General features: G+C 41.9%; 1 protein-coding gene across 3 annotated transcripts in view; it reads left to right on the top strand.

The window, feature by feature from the left end:
• Positions 1 to 19,340, top strand: part of nup58 (nucleoporin 58) — a 34,384-nt gene that overhangs the window by 2,761 nt on the left and 12,283 nt on the right. For all 3 annotated transcript variants that reach the window (XM_061805038.1, XM_061805040.1, XM_061805039.1), the window contains 7 exons: positions 9,726 to 10,004; positions 10,077 to 10,242; positions 12,732 to 12,797; positions 14,108 to 14,282; positions 14,493 to 14,572; positions 14,644 to 14,762; positions 14,843 to 14,925. In XM_061805038.1, coding sequence (XP_061661022.1) covers positions 9,726 to 10,004; positions 10,077 to 10,242; positions 12,732 to 12,797; positions 14,108 to 14,282; positions 14,493 to 14,572; positions 14,644 to 14,762; positions 14,843 to 14,925 — 968 coding nt within the window. The remainder of the gene's footprint in view (positions 1 to 9,725; positions 10,005 to 10,076; positions 10,243 to 12,731; positions 12,798 to 14,107; positions 14,283 to 14,492; positions 14,573 to 14,643; positions 14,763 to 14,842; positions 14,926 to 19,340) is intronic.

The raw sequence follows: 19,340 nt of genomic DNA on the forward strand, positions 1-19,340 counted from the left end.
TGACCGCTGTGATTGCTTACTACAGGTATATAACAGTCTCTAGATGAAATTTGTTCTTGACCAAATACTTATTTTCCACCATAATTTAAGAAATTTTTGAAAAATGATCTGTTTTTCTGTATTTTTTTGGTTTTGCTAGGGTGAGATACATAAGATGAAAATGACGGGCCTCACATCTTTTTAACTGGGAGAACCTGCACAATTGGTGGCTGACTAAATAATTTTTTGCCTCACTGTAACTTATGGGTGCAGTAGTTCATGTACCAGGGATCACCCATGCGGTGCCCGTGGCCGCATGGTCACCCGTGAGGACCACTTAAGGTGTCCGCGAGGCATGTTCTAAAAATAGCACTGGTCACAAGTTATTATGCTATGTCATGATGCTCTGCGATCAGCTGACAACTAGTTCAGGGTGTACCCTGCCTCCTCTTGATGACAGCTGGGATAAGCTCCAGTACTCCTGTGACCCTTGTGAGGATAAGTGGCTCAGAAAATGATTGGATGGCTGGATTATTATCCTGTAAGTGCGACTGACATCCCTATATACAGTACATTGCAAAATAGATATGAAAATTAGATATATTATTCACTCCAATGTCCATACAAAAAAATAAATATGAGCGGAGAGCATGTCATTCATCCACAAAGCTGCGGAAGTCTCACTCGACATCAAAGTGGTAGCCATATTGGCTGCTACGTCATTTACAGCTGTCATACAGGTGTTGTGGGTTCGTATCCCACTGGGGCCTCCACTCCCTGAGAAGGGTTGCGTTACGAAGGGCATCCGGCGTAAAAATTGTGCCAAACATATATATGCGTTCATCTGAGATGACATGCTGTGGCGACCCCGAAAGGGAGAAGCCGAAAGAAGAAGAAGATACTGGAACAGTCACCATTGAGTTGACGCTGTGCCACCTGCTATGAAGATGAACAGCAGAGATTTTCGGATTTTTCCGATGCCCCTTCTGAGATGAAAGCTCTTTTCGAAGAAGAGATCATCTCACAATCGAGTGAAGTGACAATATTAAACTATCGTTTCGAGCCATATTTAGGTGATATGACAGGACCCATCCCGGATGAAAAACACCAGTGGCCGGTGGGAGGGAGAGCTCCTTTCTCCTTCCACATGCGCCAAACCACCTCCCTGCCTGATCCACCTCCGCGGTGGTGATTAACAACGCCGCCAGCGAGCGGCAACAACGAATGCCGCAACTGCGCGTGCATGTTGAAAGCTGAATGATGCTCCCAAACAGTTTTAGGGTTAATGTTATGTTGCCTCCTATATTTAAAATACAGAATTAGCTTTTTGGGCAATGTGTCGTCTGTACTTTCATTCTCAATCAGCCTGTGCCAAGGTGAAATTTTAACATTACACACAATCTCATCCTGCACTTTCTACTTTGGCTTCAGACCAGACCTTTTTTACTCGAGAAAGAGAAGATCTCATCCAGTTTCACCGCTTTTTCTTCTATTCACATATCCCGGTGTTTGTAACTGTGTATATCAGTGATGAAAGTCCTCCGGATTTTCCTGGAATTCTGTATTTTTAAATTTTCATGAAAATTGCTCCGGAAAATTGAGGAAAAATTGCCTAAATTTAATCTGGATATTAGTTGACAACATTGAACGAACATGCGTTTGAGTTGTTTTGCTTTCACGAGCGTAGCCATGTTGAGGCACGAACACTAGTAACAGCAACGGCCCTCCCATCGCATTCTCTCAAGATGTTGGTTATTTTGTGTGGTCTTGACATTAATTTACGTGTTTATTTCATAAACGTTAATTAAACGAGCCTGCTCCAAAACAACCGGCAAGTTAACTGTACTGAGCATTAACCCAGCATGTACGAATGCGCATGTTCAGAACGGCTTCACGTAATGTGAGCGCATTTACGTCAAAAGTCATCAACATCATGAGCCATGTTAAAGGAAATTCAGTTACACCAGGCAGGTGTGCTCTTTGCGTCGATCATGAGGCAGTGTGACGGCGTTAAAAACAAAACAAAACGATAAGACTATCATCCACCTTGTCGCTTGATTCAGGTTAGGCCAATACGTTGAGCGCATGCACATGAATGCGCGTTCTAGGAAGCCGGCCTCCTATTTACGGCAGTCCAGTGGTGCGTGCCACCTCCACCCCCACAACAATAAGTCACAATTGCCGACAGGAATGTTTGTTTACAATGTATCGCTATTATGTTGCGACGAACGGCGATTATGTTGAACTAAACTTTCAGCATTTTCCAAACATTGTGATTATAGACCGTTTGTGTTTATTCCTTGACAGGCCAGTGCATTTAACTTTTCTTCAGATAGTTTGTCAGATCAAGAATTTGTATTGATGAAAATTTTTAAATAATGTTTTATATCATGTTCTACTAATATCAGTTGAAATTGAAAATGAGCTTTTGAGTTTGAAATTTGTTTTCTATTTTATTTATATATTTTTTATTTTTAATTTACAGTTATGTTACATTAATCCAGAAAGTTATTTTAAGGCCATCCCTAATCACACCCGCAACATTATCTGCAAGCATGACTGACCACACCTGTACATTTTTCAAATGTGAGTAACTGTGTGTGTGTGTGTGTGTGTGTGTGTTGTGTGTGTGTGTGTGTGTGTGTGTGTGTGTGTGTGGTGTGTGTGTGTGTGTGTGTGTGTGTGTGTGTGTGGTGTGTGTGTGTGTGTATTAAAGGCAACTGATGATACTATTAGTATTACTAGATCTATATCTCAGATAGTGAGCAATATGGTGGAGTGCATCTGTACAATGCGACGTAACAAGTTTGAGACTTAAACATTAATAGTAATTACTACAGATCAACTTCTTTAACATGTTTTGCTGTACGGTATAGAAATTCTAGGATATATTTTCATCTATTTTCTATCTTGATACTATAATATGTATAATGTGGGGAAAAGGACAATTTAGATGTCTTTTTACTGAATAGTTCACTTAATTCATTTGTCTTGATAAGTTGCCATATTTTAATGACAAATGTGATTTTGTGCTATCCAGTGATAGGGAAGTAGGGGGCAAAAAATTCTGGGCTTGGCCCTTGGGGAACTTCTGCCCAATTTTTTTTTTTTGGTCAGGACTTAGAAATTTTACTTTCAATTTTTGTCTGAATTTTGTTCACAGATATCGCCAGAATCCACCACAGCCATCCATTTTTTCAAAGATTTCTTGGGGGGTAAGCCCCCAGACCTCCCTAATGCTTGCATTTGTATTTTTAGGAATTTTCACTAAAATCCACTTTCATCTCGAGTATATGAGTGTACCCCTTTAAAATGGAGGGGGGCGGTATCAGGTTAACTAGAAAGTAGAGTGTGTGGCCTGGTGTGGCTGAGCAGCAGCTCTTTTTGAGAGACAGTGTGCTGCCATGTTTAAAAAAAAAAAAAAAAAGACCTCAGGCTGTAGTTCACTGCGCTGGATCTGTTTTCCTCTGCTAAGCGTGCACAATTGCGCAGTTGCGCAGCTTAGAGGGAATATTGAGTCCGGCTGCCTTTTTTTTTTTTTTTATTTAAAACATACTAAAAATCATTTCATACGTGTCTGTATGACTTTGTTAGAAATTAGAAGCAACTTTAATGGCCAAATATGCAACTAGGCACAACGAATTTGTCTCCAGCAGTCAGTGCTGCCCTCCTACCGACATTCATATGGCGTACTGAGAACAAACTAGCAAGAACGAAGAACAAAAGACATTCAATAGTAGGGAACTATTTCTTATAAGAGTCATAATTGTGGAAAGATGCAGAGTCTTCAAGCATTTAGAGCAGTTAGTGTGTCAACCCCCCTCATTGTTAAGTTTATACGGCGTGCTCTTGCCTGTTTGCAGTTCACAGTTATATAACATTGCAATGACAATTCTGCAAAGGGTGTGGTTTAAAGTGACAAATCATGTGATAGTCTACAGCAGGGCTCAGTAACCTTTTTGAGGCTGAGGGCTACTTCGTGTGCACCAATCGTACGACCGGTTTGCGACAAATTTCAGACTCAGTTCATTACATGTACATAAAATATTTTTCCTTTAATTTATTGTAATAAATGACATTACAGGTATTTTAAAATTTTAATTCACATAAGCAAGTCAGATTCAGAATTTAAAGCACAAGTAATAGTAACAATTTGTTGCCTACGGTATTTTTAGAACATACGTCGCGGGCGCTTTATATGGTCCTCGTGGGCTACCATTCGCCCGCAGGCACTGCGTTGGTGACCCCTGGTCTACAGTATGTATAATACTAATACTGATTGTACCAGTACTTTGTGAGGGTTTGTCCCAACAATGGCACAAGGCAGAAAATAGTAGGTTAGCTGATCAAGAATTTAATAACTTAATTGTAAGAGGGGAAAAAAAACTGTTTGAATGCCTGCTACTTTTGATTTGAATTGATTGGAAGCGCCTACCCGACCGAAGGAGCTGGAAGAGCTGGCAGCCAGGATGTGGAGGGTCCAAAAAGAAACTGCCCGCTCTGGTCCTAGTTCGAATGGTGTGCAAGTCTTCAACGGTTGGTCGGGTGGTGCTGACAATCCGTTCAACTTTTTTATTTTCCATTGGAGTCGGAATTTGTCCTTTTTTGTGGCAGCCCCAAAGCAGACTGATGGAGGTACACAGGACTGAGTCAATGCCCGCTGTGTAGAACCGTCTCAGCAGCTCTTGTGACAGCCCGTGCTTCCTCAGAAGCAGTAAGAAGTGCTTCCTTTGTTGGGCTTTTTTGAGGATGGAGTTTATTTTTGTTTCCCACTTCAGATCCTGTGAGACTAATTCCCAGTAACTTGAAGATCTCAATGGTTGATACAAGACAGTTGGACAGCGTGACAGGCAGCTGGGGTGAAGGATACCTCCTGAAGTCCAGAATAATTTCTACAGTCTTTAGAGTGTTCAAGGCCAGGTTGTGTTGGCTACAGCAAAGCTGCAGTCTCGTCACTTCCTGTTGGTACGCAGACTTGTCACTGTCTTTGATGAGGCCGATGACTGGTGTCATTTGCGAACTTCTGCAGTTTGACTGCCGGGTGCCTTGAACTGCAGTCGTTTGTGTAGAGTGAGAAGAGCAGAGGGGAGAGGACACAACCTTGGGGTGCTCTGGTTCTGATAGTCCATGTGATTGAGGTGGTGTCCCTCAGCCGATCTGTCCTGCCCATCAGGAAGTTGTAGATCCACTGGCAGATGACAGGCGAGACACTGAGCTGAAGAAGCTTGGAGGAGAGTTCAGGGATGATGGTGTTTAACACACAGCTAAAGTCCACAAACACGATTCTTGCATAGGTTCCCTCGATGTCTTGATGTTCAAGGATAAAGCGCAGACCCATGGTGACTGCATCATCTGCAGACCTCTATGCTCGATAGGCAAGCTTCAGTGGGTCTAGCTGCGGACCTGCAATGCTCTTGAGGTGGTCCAGGTCTTTAAAGGACTTCATGACCACAGCTGTCAAGGTAGCAGTCCTATAGTCATTAAGACCTGAGAGTGCTCTTTTTTTGGGACTGGTATGATGGTGGGCCGTTGGAAGCAGGTTGATACTTCACAGACTTCTAGAGACCTGTTGAAGATCTTTGTGAAGACGAGCAAGTCAGTCTGTGCAGACTTTGAGGCAGAATAAGGGCACAAGGTCTGGGCCTGCATATTGTTCTTTGAAGATCTGCCTCACGTCCCATTCATGGATGTTAAACGGTGGAGTTGGAGATTTTGAAGTTAAAGTTGACAGTGATGCGGCTTGATGAGTGTGTGGAGTGAAAGTGTGCCTTTCAAATTTCAGTAAAAGCTGTTTAGGTCGTCAGCTTTCCCACTATTGTTGTCTGGGGGGGGGGGGGGTCGTCGCTTTTAATTAGTGAGCGATGGAAATCCATGCCAGATTATTTTGGAAGAGTCTCCAAGTTTGCTGCATAATCCCTCTTGGCAATGTTAATTTCTTAAGTCACTTGGTTTCTAGTGCGATTTGTAGAGGGCTCTATCCCCACTACGATGTGCGACCTCTTTAGCCTTGGGTAGTTGCAAAAGTCTGGCTGTAAATCATGGTTTGTTGTTATTGAACGTGCAAGCTTTTGTTGGTACACACACCGCCTCAGAGAAACTGACATGTGTTAACAATATCCATGAATTCATCTAGGCTGCTCTCTTAATTTTCAAAGACACTACAGTCTGTGCACTGAAACCAGCATTGAAGTTCTAATTTTGCCTCGTTGGTCCACTTTTCAAGTGATTTTACCAAAGGCTTCGCAAACTTAAGTACTTGGCTGTATGTAGGTATTAAGTAGATTAAGCAGTGATCAGAGGAGCGTAGGGCAGCGTGATGTGTAATTGTAATTATAGCAGTGGTCTAAAGTGTTATTTTCCCTTGTCAGACATTTTATATGCTACTTATATTTGGGGAATTCATGGTTAAGTTTAGCAGTGTTAAAATCTCCTCGGATAATGAGGGGTGATTCTGGGTGTTTTTTCTCAATCTTGTCTATCTGCTCAGCAAGCATTAGTCGTGCTACATTCATGCCTGCTTGGGGTGGAATGTAAACACCTACGAGAATGAAGGAGGTGAACTCACGCGGCATGTAAAATGGTTTACAGTTCAAGAACTCCAGAAGTACGCTGCAGTGTGTGCTGAGCTGTGCAACGTCTGTGCACCATATCTCACTGATATAGAACCATTTTCGACCACCTTTCGATTTCCACCCTAGCTGCGCAATGTGGTCCGGTCGAAAAAGATAAAAGCCAGGTAGGTAGCGTAACGGCTCCGTCAGGGACACATCCACAAAGCTAAGTCTCTGTGAAGCACAGGGCGGCAGAAGTCTTTGCAGGTCTTGATCAGAAATTGAAATACATCCATTTTGTTGGGTGGGAAGCGTAGATTCGCAAAATGAATCGACGGAAGCGCCGGTCTTTATCCACTCCTGCAGAGTTGAACATGTAGAGTTGAACATTTATGTGTCGGGTTGCGAGACTCTGCGCCGTCTTAGCCGCAACGCTCCAAAGAGCAACAACGAGTAACTCCAGACAAAGATTCAGCAAATTGGTGACAGTTGTCGAAAAAAACTCCAGACAAGACTGATGGTCAGCAAGTAATTTCTTATTTGAGAGCTATTCCTTTGAATCAGTCTTTTTTAACAAGAACTTTATCGAGAACACAAACAGGACATGCCTGATACACATTTACATTACATTTACAAGACTCAGAGTTGCACTGTCAAATTATACAATAGTTCCCACCAACATAAATGAGCAGACAAATCAAAGACAATATTTGTTTTGAAAATGTGCCAATAATGCATTATAAATATTGGACAAAATGTTAAAACATGTTTAGAACAGAACACAACAATGGTACAAATGATCGCTTGCACTACAAGGACGGGATATGTTCTCCCTGACCTTCAAATACTTGAGCACATAAATAGTTGAAGCCAGAAGCTTACATAGACAGCAAAAACACATTTCATTTTTTTTTGTCTCATTGTCAGAAGTCAAATCAGACTAAACGTCTTGTTTTTCAGGTCAATCAGGACCACCAAAATAATTTTTAAATGGCACAACAATGGAGAGAATTTTAGATTATTTTATTCGAGGTCAAAAATTTGCATACACAAAACGTACGACATCTTTTAAGAACATGGCGAAGCCCAGATTATTGGCACACCTGGGGATGTATTTAAGGCCATACCTCAAACACTCTGCTTCCTTGTTTGAAATCATGGGAAAATCAAAAGAAATCTGCGAGGAAATCAGAGATTCGTAGAGATCCACACGTCAGGCTTATCCTTGGGTGCAATTTCCAGATACTTGCCACCTTCATCTGTTCAAATGATTATACGCAATTATACACGACATCATGGGAATGTCCAGCCATCACACTGGTCAGAAAGGAGACTGGCTCTGTGTCCCCGAGAAAAACTTGATTTGGTCTGAAATGTGCGAATCAACCCCAGAACAAATGCTAAAGACCTTGTGAAGATGCTGGATGAAGCTGGTAAGAAAGTGTTACTATCCATAGTGAAACGAGTCCAGCACCAACATGGGGTGAAAGGCCACTCACTGAGAATAAAGCCATTACTCCTAAGAAACATAAAAAAAGAGAGATTATAGTTTGCAAAAAGACACCAATACGAAGACTTAACCTTCGGGAGATATGTCCTGTGCTCTCATGAAACTAAAGTGAGTGGTTTGGCTATAATAACCAACGTTATCAACTCTGAACCATAGTGCAGGCAGCATCATGTGGTGGTGCTGTTATTTTCCGGCAAGAACTCGAGTGCTTCAAAATTAGATGGGACCATGAAGAAAGAACATTTCAAGGAGATATTAAGGCAGCATCTCAAGACATCAGCCAGGAAGCTAAAACCTGGGTGCAAATGTGTCTTCCAAAATGGACAATGACAGTATGCATACTCCTGAAATGGTTAAAGAGTCACTGGAGGATGACAAAGTTAATTTCTTGGAGTGACTGTCACAAAGCCTTGACCTTAATCCCATCGAAAATGTGTGAGCCCATCTGAAAAAAGCATGTGCAAGCAAGGCAACCGACAAACCTCACTCAGTTCCACCAGTTCTGTGAGGAGGAATGAGTACTGTAAGAAGCTTGTGGAAGGTTACCCAACATGTTTGACCCAAGTGATGCAGTTAAAGGGATATGCTTCTCAATAATAAGGAAATGTATGTAAAGTTTTGATCTTGAAGAAAATAATGCAAAATTCTGTAAGAAATTCTCAATGTGGCATTTAACAAAATTAAGTAATTTTGGTGATCCTGACTGACCTGAAACAGACGTTTAGTCTGATTTTACTTCAGACAAAAAAATGAAATTTTTGTACAGTATGTAAACTTGTGGCTTCAACTGTAAATGTTTCTAAACACCCCCCCATTTTTCTCAACATATTGAGGAAAATTATTACCATTGCTATGTGAGCAGTCTCTTTACATCATTTTTTTTCCATTTTTTTTGGTATTATGATTACTACTAAGGCCATCCATAAAAATATTTTGGTTTTGGGTAACTGAAAAAAATGAGTAGGTAGTTAGGTCGGAAATATCTATTTATTTATTTAGCAAAGGTCGATTCCATGATAATCTGCAAATATTTTGACCCATATACTACCAATAAATATATTCAGTGTTTTGATGTATCTTACGTTTTAGCTATAGTAAGCTATAAATTATATAAATATTTCTTCACATTTTCAACTTCGCAATAATGATTTAAAATCACTGATGTGCATACCTGGATAACATGCTTAGCTTCTTTGGTTCCTGAATTTGGGAATGAGGCGGTGGCTCGGTCGACCTCTTCTAGGACTTCGTTAAAAAGGCGGTGGTTTCCCAGATCAACATTTTTTTTTTTTTTAATGGGAAGGGAATGTTGTGAATTTTCCTTGGCAGTTGCTATCAGTGAAAAATACATAAATTTTGGGTCATTCATTAAAACAAAAAGGTTTTTAATCTGGATTTGAGAACACTCACACTCGACCATCAACTATGCAAGTGGAATTGTGCTGGGTACCCGTTTTCCAGGTTTGGTTACATGACATTCGTGTGAGAGTTCACAGCAGAGGGCTAAAATTATTGCCAGAATTGATAAATTCATTTGTTCCTCCACAAATGCAATATTATATATATTATAAAAAACAACTGTTTAGATTAATGGTAGTGCACGCAATGTATTTGTAAAAACAAACAAAAAACGTTTAATTCATCTTTAACTCATAGTATATATTTTAATCCTTGCGTGTGTCCAGGGGCCCCTGCTTCTACAACAGCCTCAACTGGCTTCAGCATAGCCTTCAACAAACCAACTGGCTCAGCTGCCCCGTTCTCCCTCACCGCTGCTACCACCACTTCTGCATCTGTCCCCACTGGGGCAGGTTTGACATTCGGCTCTGTCTTGACATCGACGGCACCACAGCAGCCCACAGCAGCAGGCTTCACGCTTGCCCTCAGCGGCACGACAACTACAGCAGCTGTTGCAACGGTTCCTTCACTGGGCACAGGTCTCTTTTCCAGTACCGTGGCTACAGGTTGGCAAATATAGCATCGTATAAATGTATTAATAATGTTTCAGGAGCCAAACTGTTCACTTTTTATCACAGGTTTGGGTCAATCCACTCTTGGAGGAGGGGGTTTAACATTAGGTTCTTTATTAAGCACTTCAACAGCAGCGACGGCAGCCCCGGCTCCCAGTATTGGTTTGGGCGGAGTTGACTTCAGTACCTCCTCTGAGAAGAAGAGTGATGCTTCATCTGGAACCACTGCACAGTAAGTCATTTATCAATTGGTAAAAAAACATACAGGCTCTATTTGAGGAAATATGGAATGAAAATCCAGTGACTCCAGAAGCTTTACTGTATACTCACTAAAGTGAGTACATCCATCACATTTTTATAATTGTTTTTTCATTGGACAACACTGACAACATTAAACTTTGCAGCATTTTAATAAGTGTGCAATCTGTAGAATAGTAAATGTATTGTCCCTCAAAATAACTGCACACACACTGTCAACCAAACAATCATTCTCTTAAATTCCTGGCTTGAAACAATGGCAGAGAGAGCCATCACCCTGATGCCACACGTATGAGATTATTCCGAGGAAGCAAGGACGAAGAAAGTGACCTGCCCAACAGCTCCTTCACTGTTGTTCAGAAAGCAGCACAGGACCCCATCTTTGTTGCCAAGCGTCACTTCTTTCTCATGTGCGCCAGGCTAGTGGAACCATTCCTGAAATTGTACCATACTGACAAGCCTATGCTTTCCTTCATCGCAAAGGACATGGGCATCCTCTTCAAGACTCTGATGGAAAATTTTTATCAAACCTGAAGTCCTTAAAGAAAAGCCAGCCTCCCTCACCAGCCTTGTCAAGATTAATGTGGGTGACAAATCACACTTGATGGATTTATCAAAATTAGGCATAGGCTTTGCTGCTGAGAGACTGCTTCTGAAATCTGGCATTGCTACTGACAGTGTAAAGCAGGAATTTAGAATGAGCTGCCAAACTTTCCTGGTAAACATGATAGAAAAGTTGCTGGAGAAGGCCCCGATCATATAGTTTAGTGCGCTTACTAAGATGGATGGACCCTCGGCAGATTGCCATGAAAGATGAGCAGAACATCAACAAAAAACCTTAAACATCACGGTGGATCACAGAAGGGTGGAGGAAAGCAATTGCGACAGGATTCTGTTCCAGTATTCCAGATTGAGTGAAAAGATCCAAGAAGATGAGGAGATTAGGGTCGCTTTTTCTGATTTCAACATCTCTAAGGACAGGCTGGACACGCTCTTCCACTCTGCATCAGCAGGAAAGCCAGCAGTTCCAGGAGCTATGGGGTGTCATAAAGCAGCTGCTGCTCCTGTCTCATGGACAGGCATCTGTGGAAAAAGGCTTCTCCACAAACAAGGAGGTCACCGAGGACAACCTAAGCAAGGAGTCACTGATTGCTCAGAGGCAAATAGTGGAGGTGGTCCAGCAATATGGAGGTCCTGACATGGTGCCTTTCACAAAGGAGCTGTTGGTCGCTGCATCTTCTGTGTGAAGTATTTACGTCCAGCATCAAGAAGATGAAAAGAAGGATGCATCAAAACAGGCAGAGAAGAGGAAGGCAGCTATGGCAGAGATAGACAGCCTCAAAGCCAAAAAAGACAGAATATAGACTGACATATCTACGCTCATTGAGAAGGCTGACAGGCTGTGTGAGGAGGCAGAAGAAAAGAGGAATCTGAGGTTTATCACAGAGACCAATGCACTCAGAGGCAGAGCAAAGGACAAAAGAGCCACTTTGGCTCATCTGCAGCAACAAATAGAGGAGGCACTGGGTAGGCTCAAGGAGCTAGAGTAGGGGTGCTGAGACAGGCATCAGTAGAAGACATTTGTAAATATGTGTATAGAGTTGCAATTGTAGTTAGAATCTGTTTTTCTGTAGACTGTTATGTGAAGTAATTATATAAAGACAGAGGCAGAGCAAAGGACAAAAGAGCCACTTTGGCACGTCTGCAGCAACAAAAAGAGGAGGCACTGGGTAGGCTCAAGGAACCAGAGTAGGGGTGCTGAGACAGGCATCAGTAGAAGACATTTGTAAATGTGTATAGAGTTGTAATTGTAGTTAGAATCTGTTTTTCTGTAGACTGTTATGTGAAGTAATTATGTGACGACATTGACAATGGTCATATCAATGAACTACCACAAGGGGCTACAGGTGATCACTGTCACAGGTACTGAGGTACTGGAACCTTCGATGAACTAAGAACGGTTGATGGCACCATTAAGTGAGTCTTTTTTCCTTACTCTTGATTTGCCACGATGGCCCTACATTTTTCGTGTAGGCCCCTAAAAATGCCCCTAAAAAGTCCTTAAATTTTTTGGGTCAGACTGAGTATGAACCCCGCATTTTGTTTGAGACCACTGGACATCGTCTGCTTATCTTCAGCAAACTGCTGGTGTGCTTTTGGATCATCTGTAGAAGAGTTTTGTTCTGAGATGACTTGCTGACCAATTAAAAATGTATTTTAAATTTACACTGCTACTCCTTTTCATAATAGCGCAATTGTTTCTTCTCTGTTGTCCCATGAAAAGGTATAATAAATGATTTACAAAAATTTGAGGGGCTGACATGCTTTTTTTGGAGTGCTACTGTTGTTGGTGGACTGCAATGTATATATATATATATATCTATATATATAGATATTTTTTTTTTTTTTTTTTTTTTTTTTTTTTTTGCTATGATGAACATCAAATTGTCTTTCTCCTTTCAGGGACAGTAAAGCTTTAAAGGATGACAACCTGCCTCCAGTTATTTGTCAAGATGTTGAGAACTTCCAGTAAGTGTGAATCAGAATTACATCTACTGTGCTTTGTAATGAGTCTTTGAGATTATTAGTCCTCTGAATTTTTTTCGTATTTTAAAGGGAATGCTGATTCCTTTAGCTCGTTAGGCCTCATTCACAAAATACATATCCACAATTTTCTGCCGACATTGTGTGTATGGACATTGATGTATACAAATCATTGAGTCATCATTTCAATTTGCTCTTACTCTGGAAAGAAAAATCCTACATATACACAAAAAATGATTAGTTGTCATAAAAACATTGTAACTGCAGTATGCTAATAACTTTAACGATAGTAATTCAAACCAAGATTTTCCAATTAACTCGATTAAATGTCTTGAAAAACTGAAATAGGCGTGTCCGGTGTTCATATACTGTACTTAGAATATTGAAACTTCACTCTCAACTCATCTATTGATTTCAGTTAAAGTTTTGGTTTTATGATGACTTCACTCAATCTTTGCGAGATTCCAATTAGGAATAAATAATGACCTGGAAGTGACAGATGAATGTTATCTCTTTGTTCCTCATTATTTTCACTTATGCAAGACATGGCTGATTTTACTAGTAAAGCATCCAATCACTCATCCTGTGGAGTGAGTTCAGGAGGGCCTTTTCCTCCTCCAATTTACGTTTTTTCTCTGGTGGGGAAAAAATTGTCCTGCACGTGCACAGAGTAAGAAAGTGCATTATTATTAAATAAGTGAATTAACTCTTGAGATTGTCTCAGGTTTGAAGGGAGTTTTCTCCGGGTGTCATGTGTCAGCTCTTTTCACAGATGGTGTGTAGGATTCAGATCAGGGCTCATAGAAGGCCACTTTGGAATACAGTAGTCCAATGTTTTTGCTTATAGCTGTTGTTGGGTGTTTTTAGATCTGCTTTGATCCTTATTGTATTTCATTTTTGTATATGTTGAAACAATTTAGCACACTGCCAATAAGCAAAACAGTGAGGCTTTGTAAGTCAGTGATGTCAACAATCCACAACCCAAAAACCTACTCCCCCGATAGCGCGCCTTCCACTAACTTATTCAAATCTTTTTTATGGATACCATTTTTGTATATGCCTGTTTTCATTCGTTTTTAAATAATTATTATAAACCACAATTCAAAAGTTGTCTCTAAATTTCTTTAGTTCATTTTCAGTATGTTTTTGTTATGTTATGTTATTTCTGTTAAAATTGTGGGTTCTCCATAAACGGAGAGGAACCAACAATTTTATCCGTGTATGTGTCTGTATGATTTCTTATTCAATATAGATATTTTAAAAATATCTTTGAATGTTTTGTTTTGTTTTTCCAGAAAGTTTGTCAAAGAGCAGAAACAGGTTCAGGAAGACATCAGCAGGATGTCATCTAAGGCAATTTCCAAAGTCCAGGATGACATCAAGACTCTCAAGCAACTTCTCTCGATCAGTGCCAGTGGTCTGCAGCGTCAGGCTCTGGCCATTGACAAGTTAAAGCTGGAGACTGCACAGGTAGCTACAGTCAGACACAACTTGTTAAACTTGATCACAGAGGCACTCATTAGTAGTACTCACTAAACCAATCTGACAAAAGTACATTTTAGTCTGGTCAAGTTATTAGATAAGACATGTACAAAAATCTTTGTCAGTGTACACAAATCCCAAACCTTTACTAAACCTACGAAATCTTGAAATCTTATTCACGTTTGTTTCTCAATTAAGGAGCTGAAAAATGCTGACATAGCGCTACGTACACAAAAAACACCCCCAGGACTTCAGCATGAAAACACTGCTCCGTCAGAGTGAGTAGCCATCACAACTTCCATTTAATCCTTTATAAGGGAAAAATAATGAAATGTACTTTTTTGTTCAGTTATTTCCGCTGCCTGGTAGAACAGTTTGAAGTGCAACTGCAGCAGTACAGACAGCAGATCGAAGAGCTGGAGAATCACCTAACCACACAGAGTAGTGGCTCTCACATCACCCCTCAAGGTCAGAGTCCTTAAAAGTCAGAAATAACTGCATTTTCTTTTTTTTTTTTCTAAACTTTATTTTTAAAATTATATTCCCAGACCTGACCATGGCCATGCAGAAGTTGTACCAGACGTTTGTTGCCCAGGCTGCCCAACTCCAGTCTGTCCATGAGAATGTAAAGGTCAGCATAAACTAATACAGGGTTCGCGCGCGTCCCTAAAAGTCCCTAAAAACCCCTAAATTTTCAAAGGTGCATTTAGGGCCTCCTAAAAGTCCTTAAAATCCGCAAAAACCGGTCAAGCCCCTAAAAAGGCCTTAAATTATAAAAAATCAAAGGGAGGACCTCTACCGCCAAAATTCTCCCGGAAAAAAAAAAAAAAAATCTTTTAAGAAAAAATAGCGATCCGTCTGGCGTCTAAAACAGCCGGAAATCGTCAACGGAAGTCACCGTGTTGACAACGAGTCGCCATCTTGTCGTCGATATTCCATTGTTCGTTTCCGTGAGTCAGCATTTCACTGCGTCTTCGTTACGTCTTTCATCGATCCAACTTGTATCATGGGGAAGTGCATTTTTCAAGATGCTTGGGTTGAAAGTAAGGAGTTTGGAAGCTGGGTTCGTCGAGATGCAAAAGATCGGCACGTTTTACTGCCATCTGTGCAAGCAGAGCTACCAGCTAGGAAAGATGGGCGTCAAAGCGCTGGAGTCGCACTGGAAAAAAAGGAGACACGCTGATTTGGCGAAGACTCTCTCATCTTCTGTTGGTATGAATCTGTTTCTAAAATATAAAGATAGTGAAGCATCAACTTCAGGCAGTGGTACTAGCAGTGCATGCGCTTCTACAGTTGTCCAGCCATCGACTTCAACCAGTCAGAAGTCAGGCACTATGAACCTAGTTCAATACACGAAGGCGGACTCGTTAAAGGCAGAGATCTTGTGGACTTTAAAAGTGATCTGCAGCCATTACAGTTATAAATCTTGCAAAAATAATTCTAAAGTGTTTGCAGTCACGTTCCCAGACAGTGACATTGCTAAAAACTACCACTGTGGGGAAAGGAAGACTTCATACCTGGCTACATTTGGCATCGCTGCCCACTTTTCATCTCTACTGAGGCAGAAAGTGAAGGCTGAATCAGAGTATGTCCTCCTCTTTGATGAGTCTCTAAATCATGAGATGCAAGAGAAGCAGCTGGAAATTCATGTGCGATTGTGGATTGATGACCGGGTCCGCACTTGCTACCTCACCTCTGAATTCCTGGGACATTCAGCAGCAACTGATCTTCAGGAGCGTCTGGACCCTATCGTGTGTGACTTCGGTCACCAAAAGCTGCTCCAGCTCTCGATGGATGGCCCCAATGTTAATTGGAAGCTGTTCAAATCAATTCAAGAACAAATGGAAAAGATGACCACCAGCCACAAGCTGCGGTCTGCACATCCTCCATAACGCATTTAGAATCTGTTGCCAGGCAGCTGGATGGGGGGTGGAAGATTTTCTGTCCAGCCTCTACAACTTGTTTCGCGATGCACCTGCCAGGCGCGAGGACTTTAAACAAGTCACTGGATCCGACACTCTCCCTCTCATGTTCTGCAAGCGCAGATGGCTTGAAAAAATTAATGTGGCAGAGAGCCATCACCCTGATGCCACATGTGCGAGATTACTGCGAGGCAGCAAGGACAAAGAAGGTGACCTGCCCAACCAAGAGCTCCTTTACTGTTGTTCAGAAAGCAGCACAGGACCCCATCTTTGTTGCCAAGCTTCACTTCTTTTTCATGTGCGCCAGGCTGGTGGAACCATTCTTGAAATTGTACCAGACTGACAAGCCTATGCTTCCCTTCATCGCAAAGGACATGGGCACCCTCATCAAGACTCTGATGGAAAAGTTCATCAAGCCTGAAGTCCTTAACGAAAAGGCAGCCTCCTTTACCAGCCTTGTCAAGATTAATGTGGGTGACAAGTCACAATGGGTGGATTTATCGAAAGTAGACATAGGCTTTGCTGCTGAGAGACTGCTTCTGAAATCTGGCATTGCAACCGACCGTCTAAAGCAGGAATTTAGAATGAGCTGCCAAACTTTCCTGGTAAAGATGATAGAAATGTTGCTGGAGAAGGCCCCGATCATATACAGTTTAGTCCGCCTACTAAACTGGATGGACCCCCGGCACATTCCCATAAAAGATGAAAAGGAGAACAACAAAAAACTCCAAAAAACCTTACACATCATGGTGGATCACAGAAGGGTGGAGGAAAGCAATTGCGACAGGATTCTGTTCCAGTATTCCAGACTGAGTGAAAAGATCCAAGAAGATGAGGAGATTAGGGTCGCTTTCTCTGACTTCAACATCTCTAAGGACAGGCTGGACACGCTCTTCCACTCTACTCTGCATCAGCAGGAAAGCCAGCAGTTCCAGGAGCTATGGGGTGTCATAAAGCAGCTGCTGCTCCTGTCCCATGGACAGGCATCTGTGGAAAGAGGCTTCTCTACAAACAAGGAACTCACCGAGGACAACCTAAGTAAGGAGTCACTGATTGCTCGGAGGCAAATAGTGGAGGTGGTCCAGCAATATGGAGGTCCTGACATGGTGCCTATCACAAGGGAGCTGTTGATCGCTGCGTCTTTTGCCAGAAGTATTTACGTCCTGCATCTAGAGGAGGAAAAGAAGAAGGATGCATCAAAAGAGGCAGAGAAAAGGAAGCCAGCTAAGGCAGAGATAGACAGCCTCAAAGCCAAAAAAGCCAGACTAGAGACTGACATAGCTATGCTTATTGAGAAGGCTGACAGGCTGTGTGAGGAGGCAGAAGAAAAAAGGAAGCTGAGGTTTATCACCGAGGCCAATGCACTCAGAGGTCGAGCAAAGGACAAGAGAGCCTCTTTGGCACCTCTGCAGCAGCAAATAGAGGAGGCACTGGGTAGGCTCAAGGAGCTAGAGTAGGGGTGCTGAGACAGACATCAGTATAAGACATTTGTGTATACAGTTTCAATTGTAGTTAGAATCAGTTTTTCTGTATACTGTTATGTGAAGACGTTGACAATTGTCATATCAATGACAACTACCACAAGGGGCGACAGATGATCACTGTCACAGGTACTGGAACATTTGATGAACCAAGAACAGCCGATGGCACCATTGGGTGAGGCTTTTTTCCTTACTCTTGATTTCCCACGATGGCCCTAAATTTTTCGTGTCGGCCCTAAATTTTTTCCGTGTCAGCCCCTAAGAATGGCCCTAAAAAGCCCTTAAATTTTTTAGGTCCGACTGAGTATGAACCCTGTAATAACTAAAATAACTATATTCTTGGACTTATCCGGGATCGGGTCGTGGGGGCAGTCGCTTTAGCAGGGCAGCCCCAACTTTGCTTTCCACAGCCACTTCTTCGGTTTTTCTGGAGGAGATCTCGAGGGAATCCGAGACCAGCCAGGAACACAGTCTTTTCAGCTTGTTCGTGAGGTTTCCTCCTTTTAGGACCTGCCCAGAATACCTCGCCAGTGAGGCGTACGAATCAGATCTCCCAGCCACCTCATCTGGCTCCTCTCAATGGGGAGGAGCAGCAGCTCAACACTGAACCCCTCCTAGATGACCGAGCTTCTCACCCTATCTCTAAGGGACAGCCCAGACACTGCAGAGGAAACTCATTTTAACCGCTTGTATCCGAGATCTTATTCTTTTGGTCACAACCCACAGCTAACCATTCAGTGAAGAAAATAAGTATTTAAACACCCTGCTATATTGCAGATTCTACCACTTGGAAACATTTTCATCGTAGGTGCATGTCCACTGTGAGAGAGATAATCTAAAAAGAAAAATTCAGAAATCACAATGTATGATTTTTTTTTTTTTAATGATTTGTGTGATACAGCTGCAAATAAGTATTATTTCCTATTGAGTATGTTCATTCACACCCTTTCTTGAGTTTTGATCATGGGAGTAGAAAATACACACTGAATGCACAGCAGAAAAGGGGAGGTCTCTCTGGGAGGTGAAAACAACTTTTCCTCCTACCATACACAAGCACCAATGGATAATGATTTGATCTGTATTGTGGCTCTGTACTCATGGAAGTCCAAACGTCTTTTAGAATGCCAAACAGTGTTGTGCTTGGATCCACAACACCATCCAATGGTGTATGCAGCCGAGAAGTTGCTTCTGGGTGACTGTAGTAAAAAATAAAAAATAAGGCAAATATGGAATGCAGTACTATTTATTGTTAAACTCATACCATAATTGCTTTTACAGGTAGTAAACTCTAAAATTCAATCCATATATTTTATGGACAATGTCGTGCGGCTTTTTGTAAAGAGGTGAGACAGGCTCTCGATGCATCGGAGGAGCTCCCGGAAGACTGGAGTACTACAGCCAAGACGACCAAAGACATCCAGGAGAGAGTACTTTGTGTGTCTTCTTGGTAGGAAAGGGGAGAAGGAGACTTGCTAGTCGAACCTCAATACAGGAAGTCATACAAGGAAAGAGGCTAGCATCGAAGAAGTGGGACACCGAGAGGACTGAGGAGAGGCAAAATGAATATATTGAGATGCGATGTGGAGCAGAGGCAGAGATACCGAAGGCTAAACTGCTTTGACTTTCTATGTAATCATGCTGTT

Source organism: Syngnathoides biaculeatus, chromosome 19 (genome assembly GCF_019802595.1).
Source record: "Syngnathoides biaculeatus isolate LvHL_M chromosome 19, ASM1980259v1, whole genome shotgun sequence".
NCBI classification, from domain to species: domain Eukaryota; kingdom Metazoa; phylum Chordata; class Actinopteri; order Syngnathiformes; family Syngnathidae; genus Syngnathoides; species Syngnathoides biaculeatus.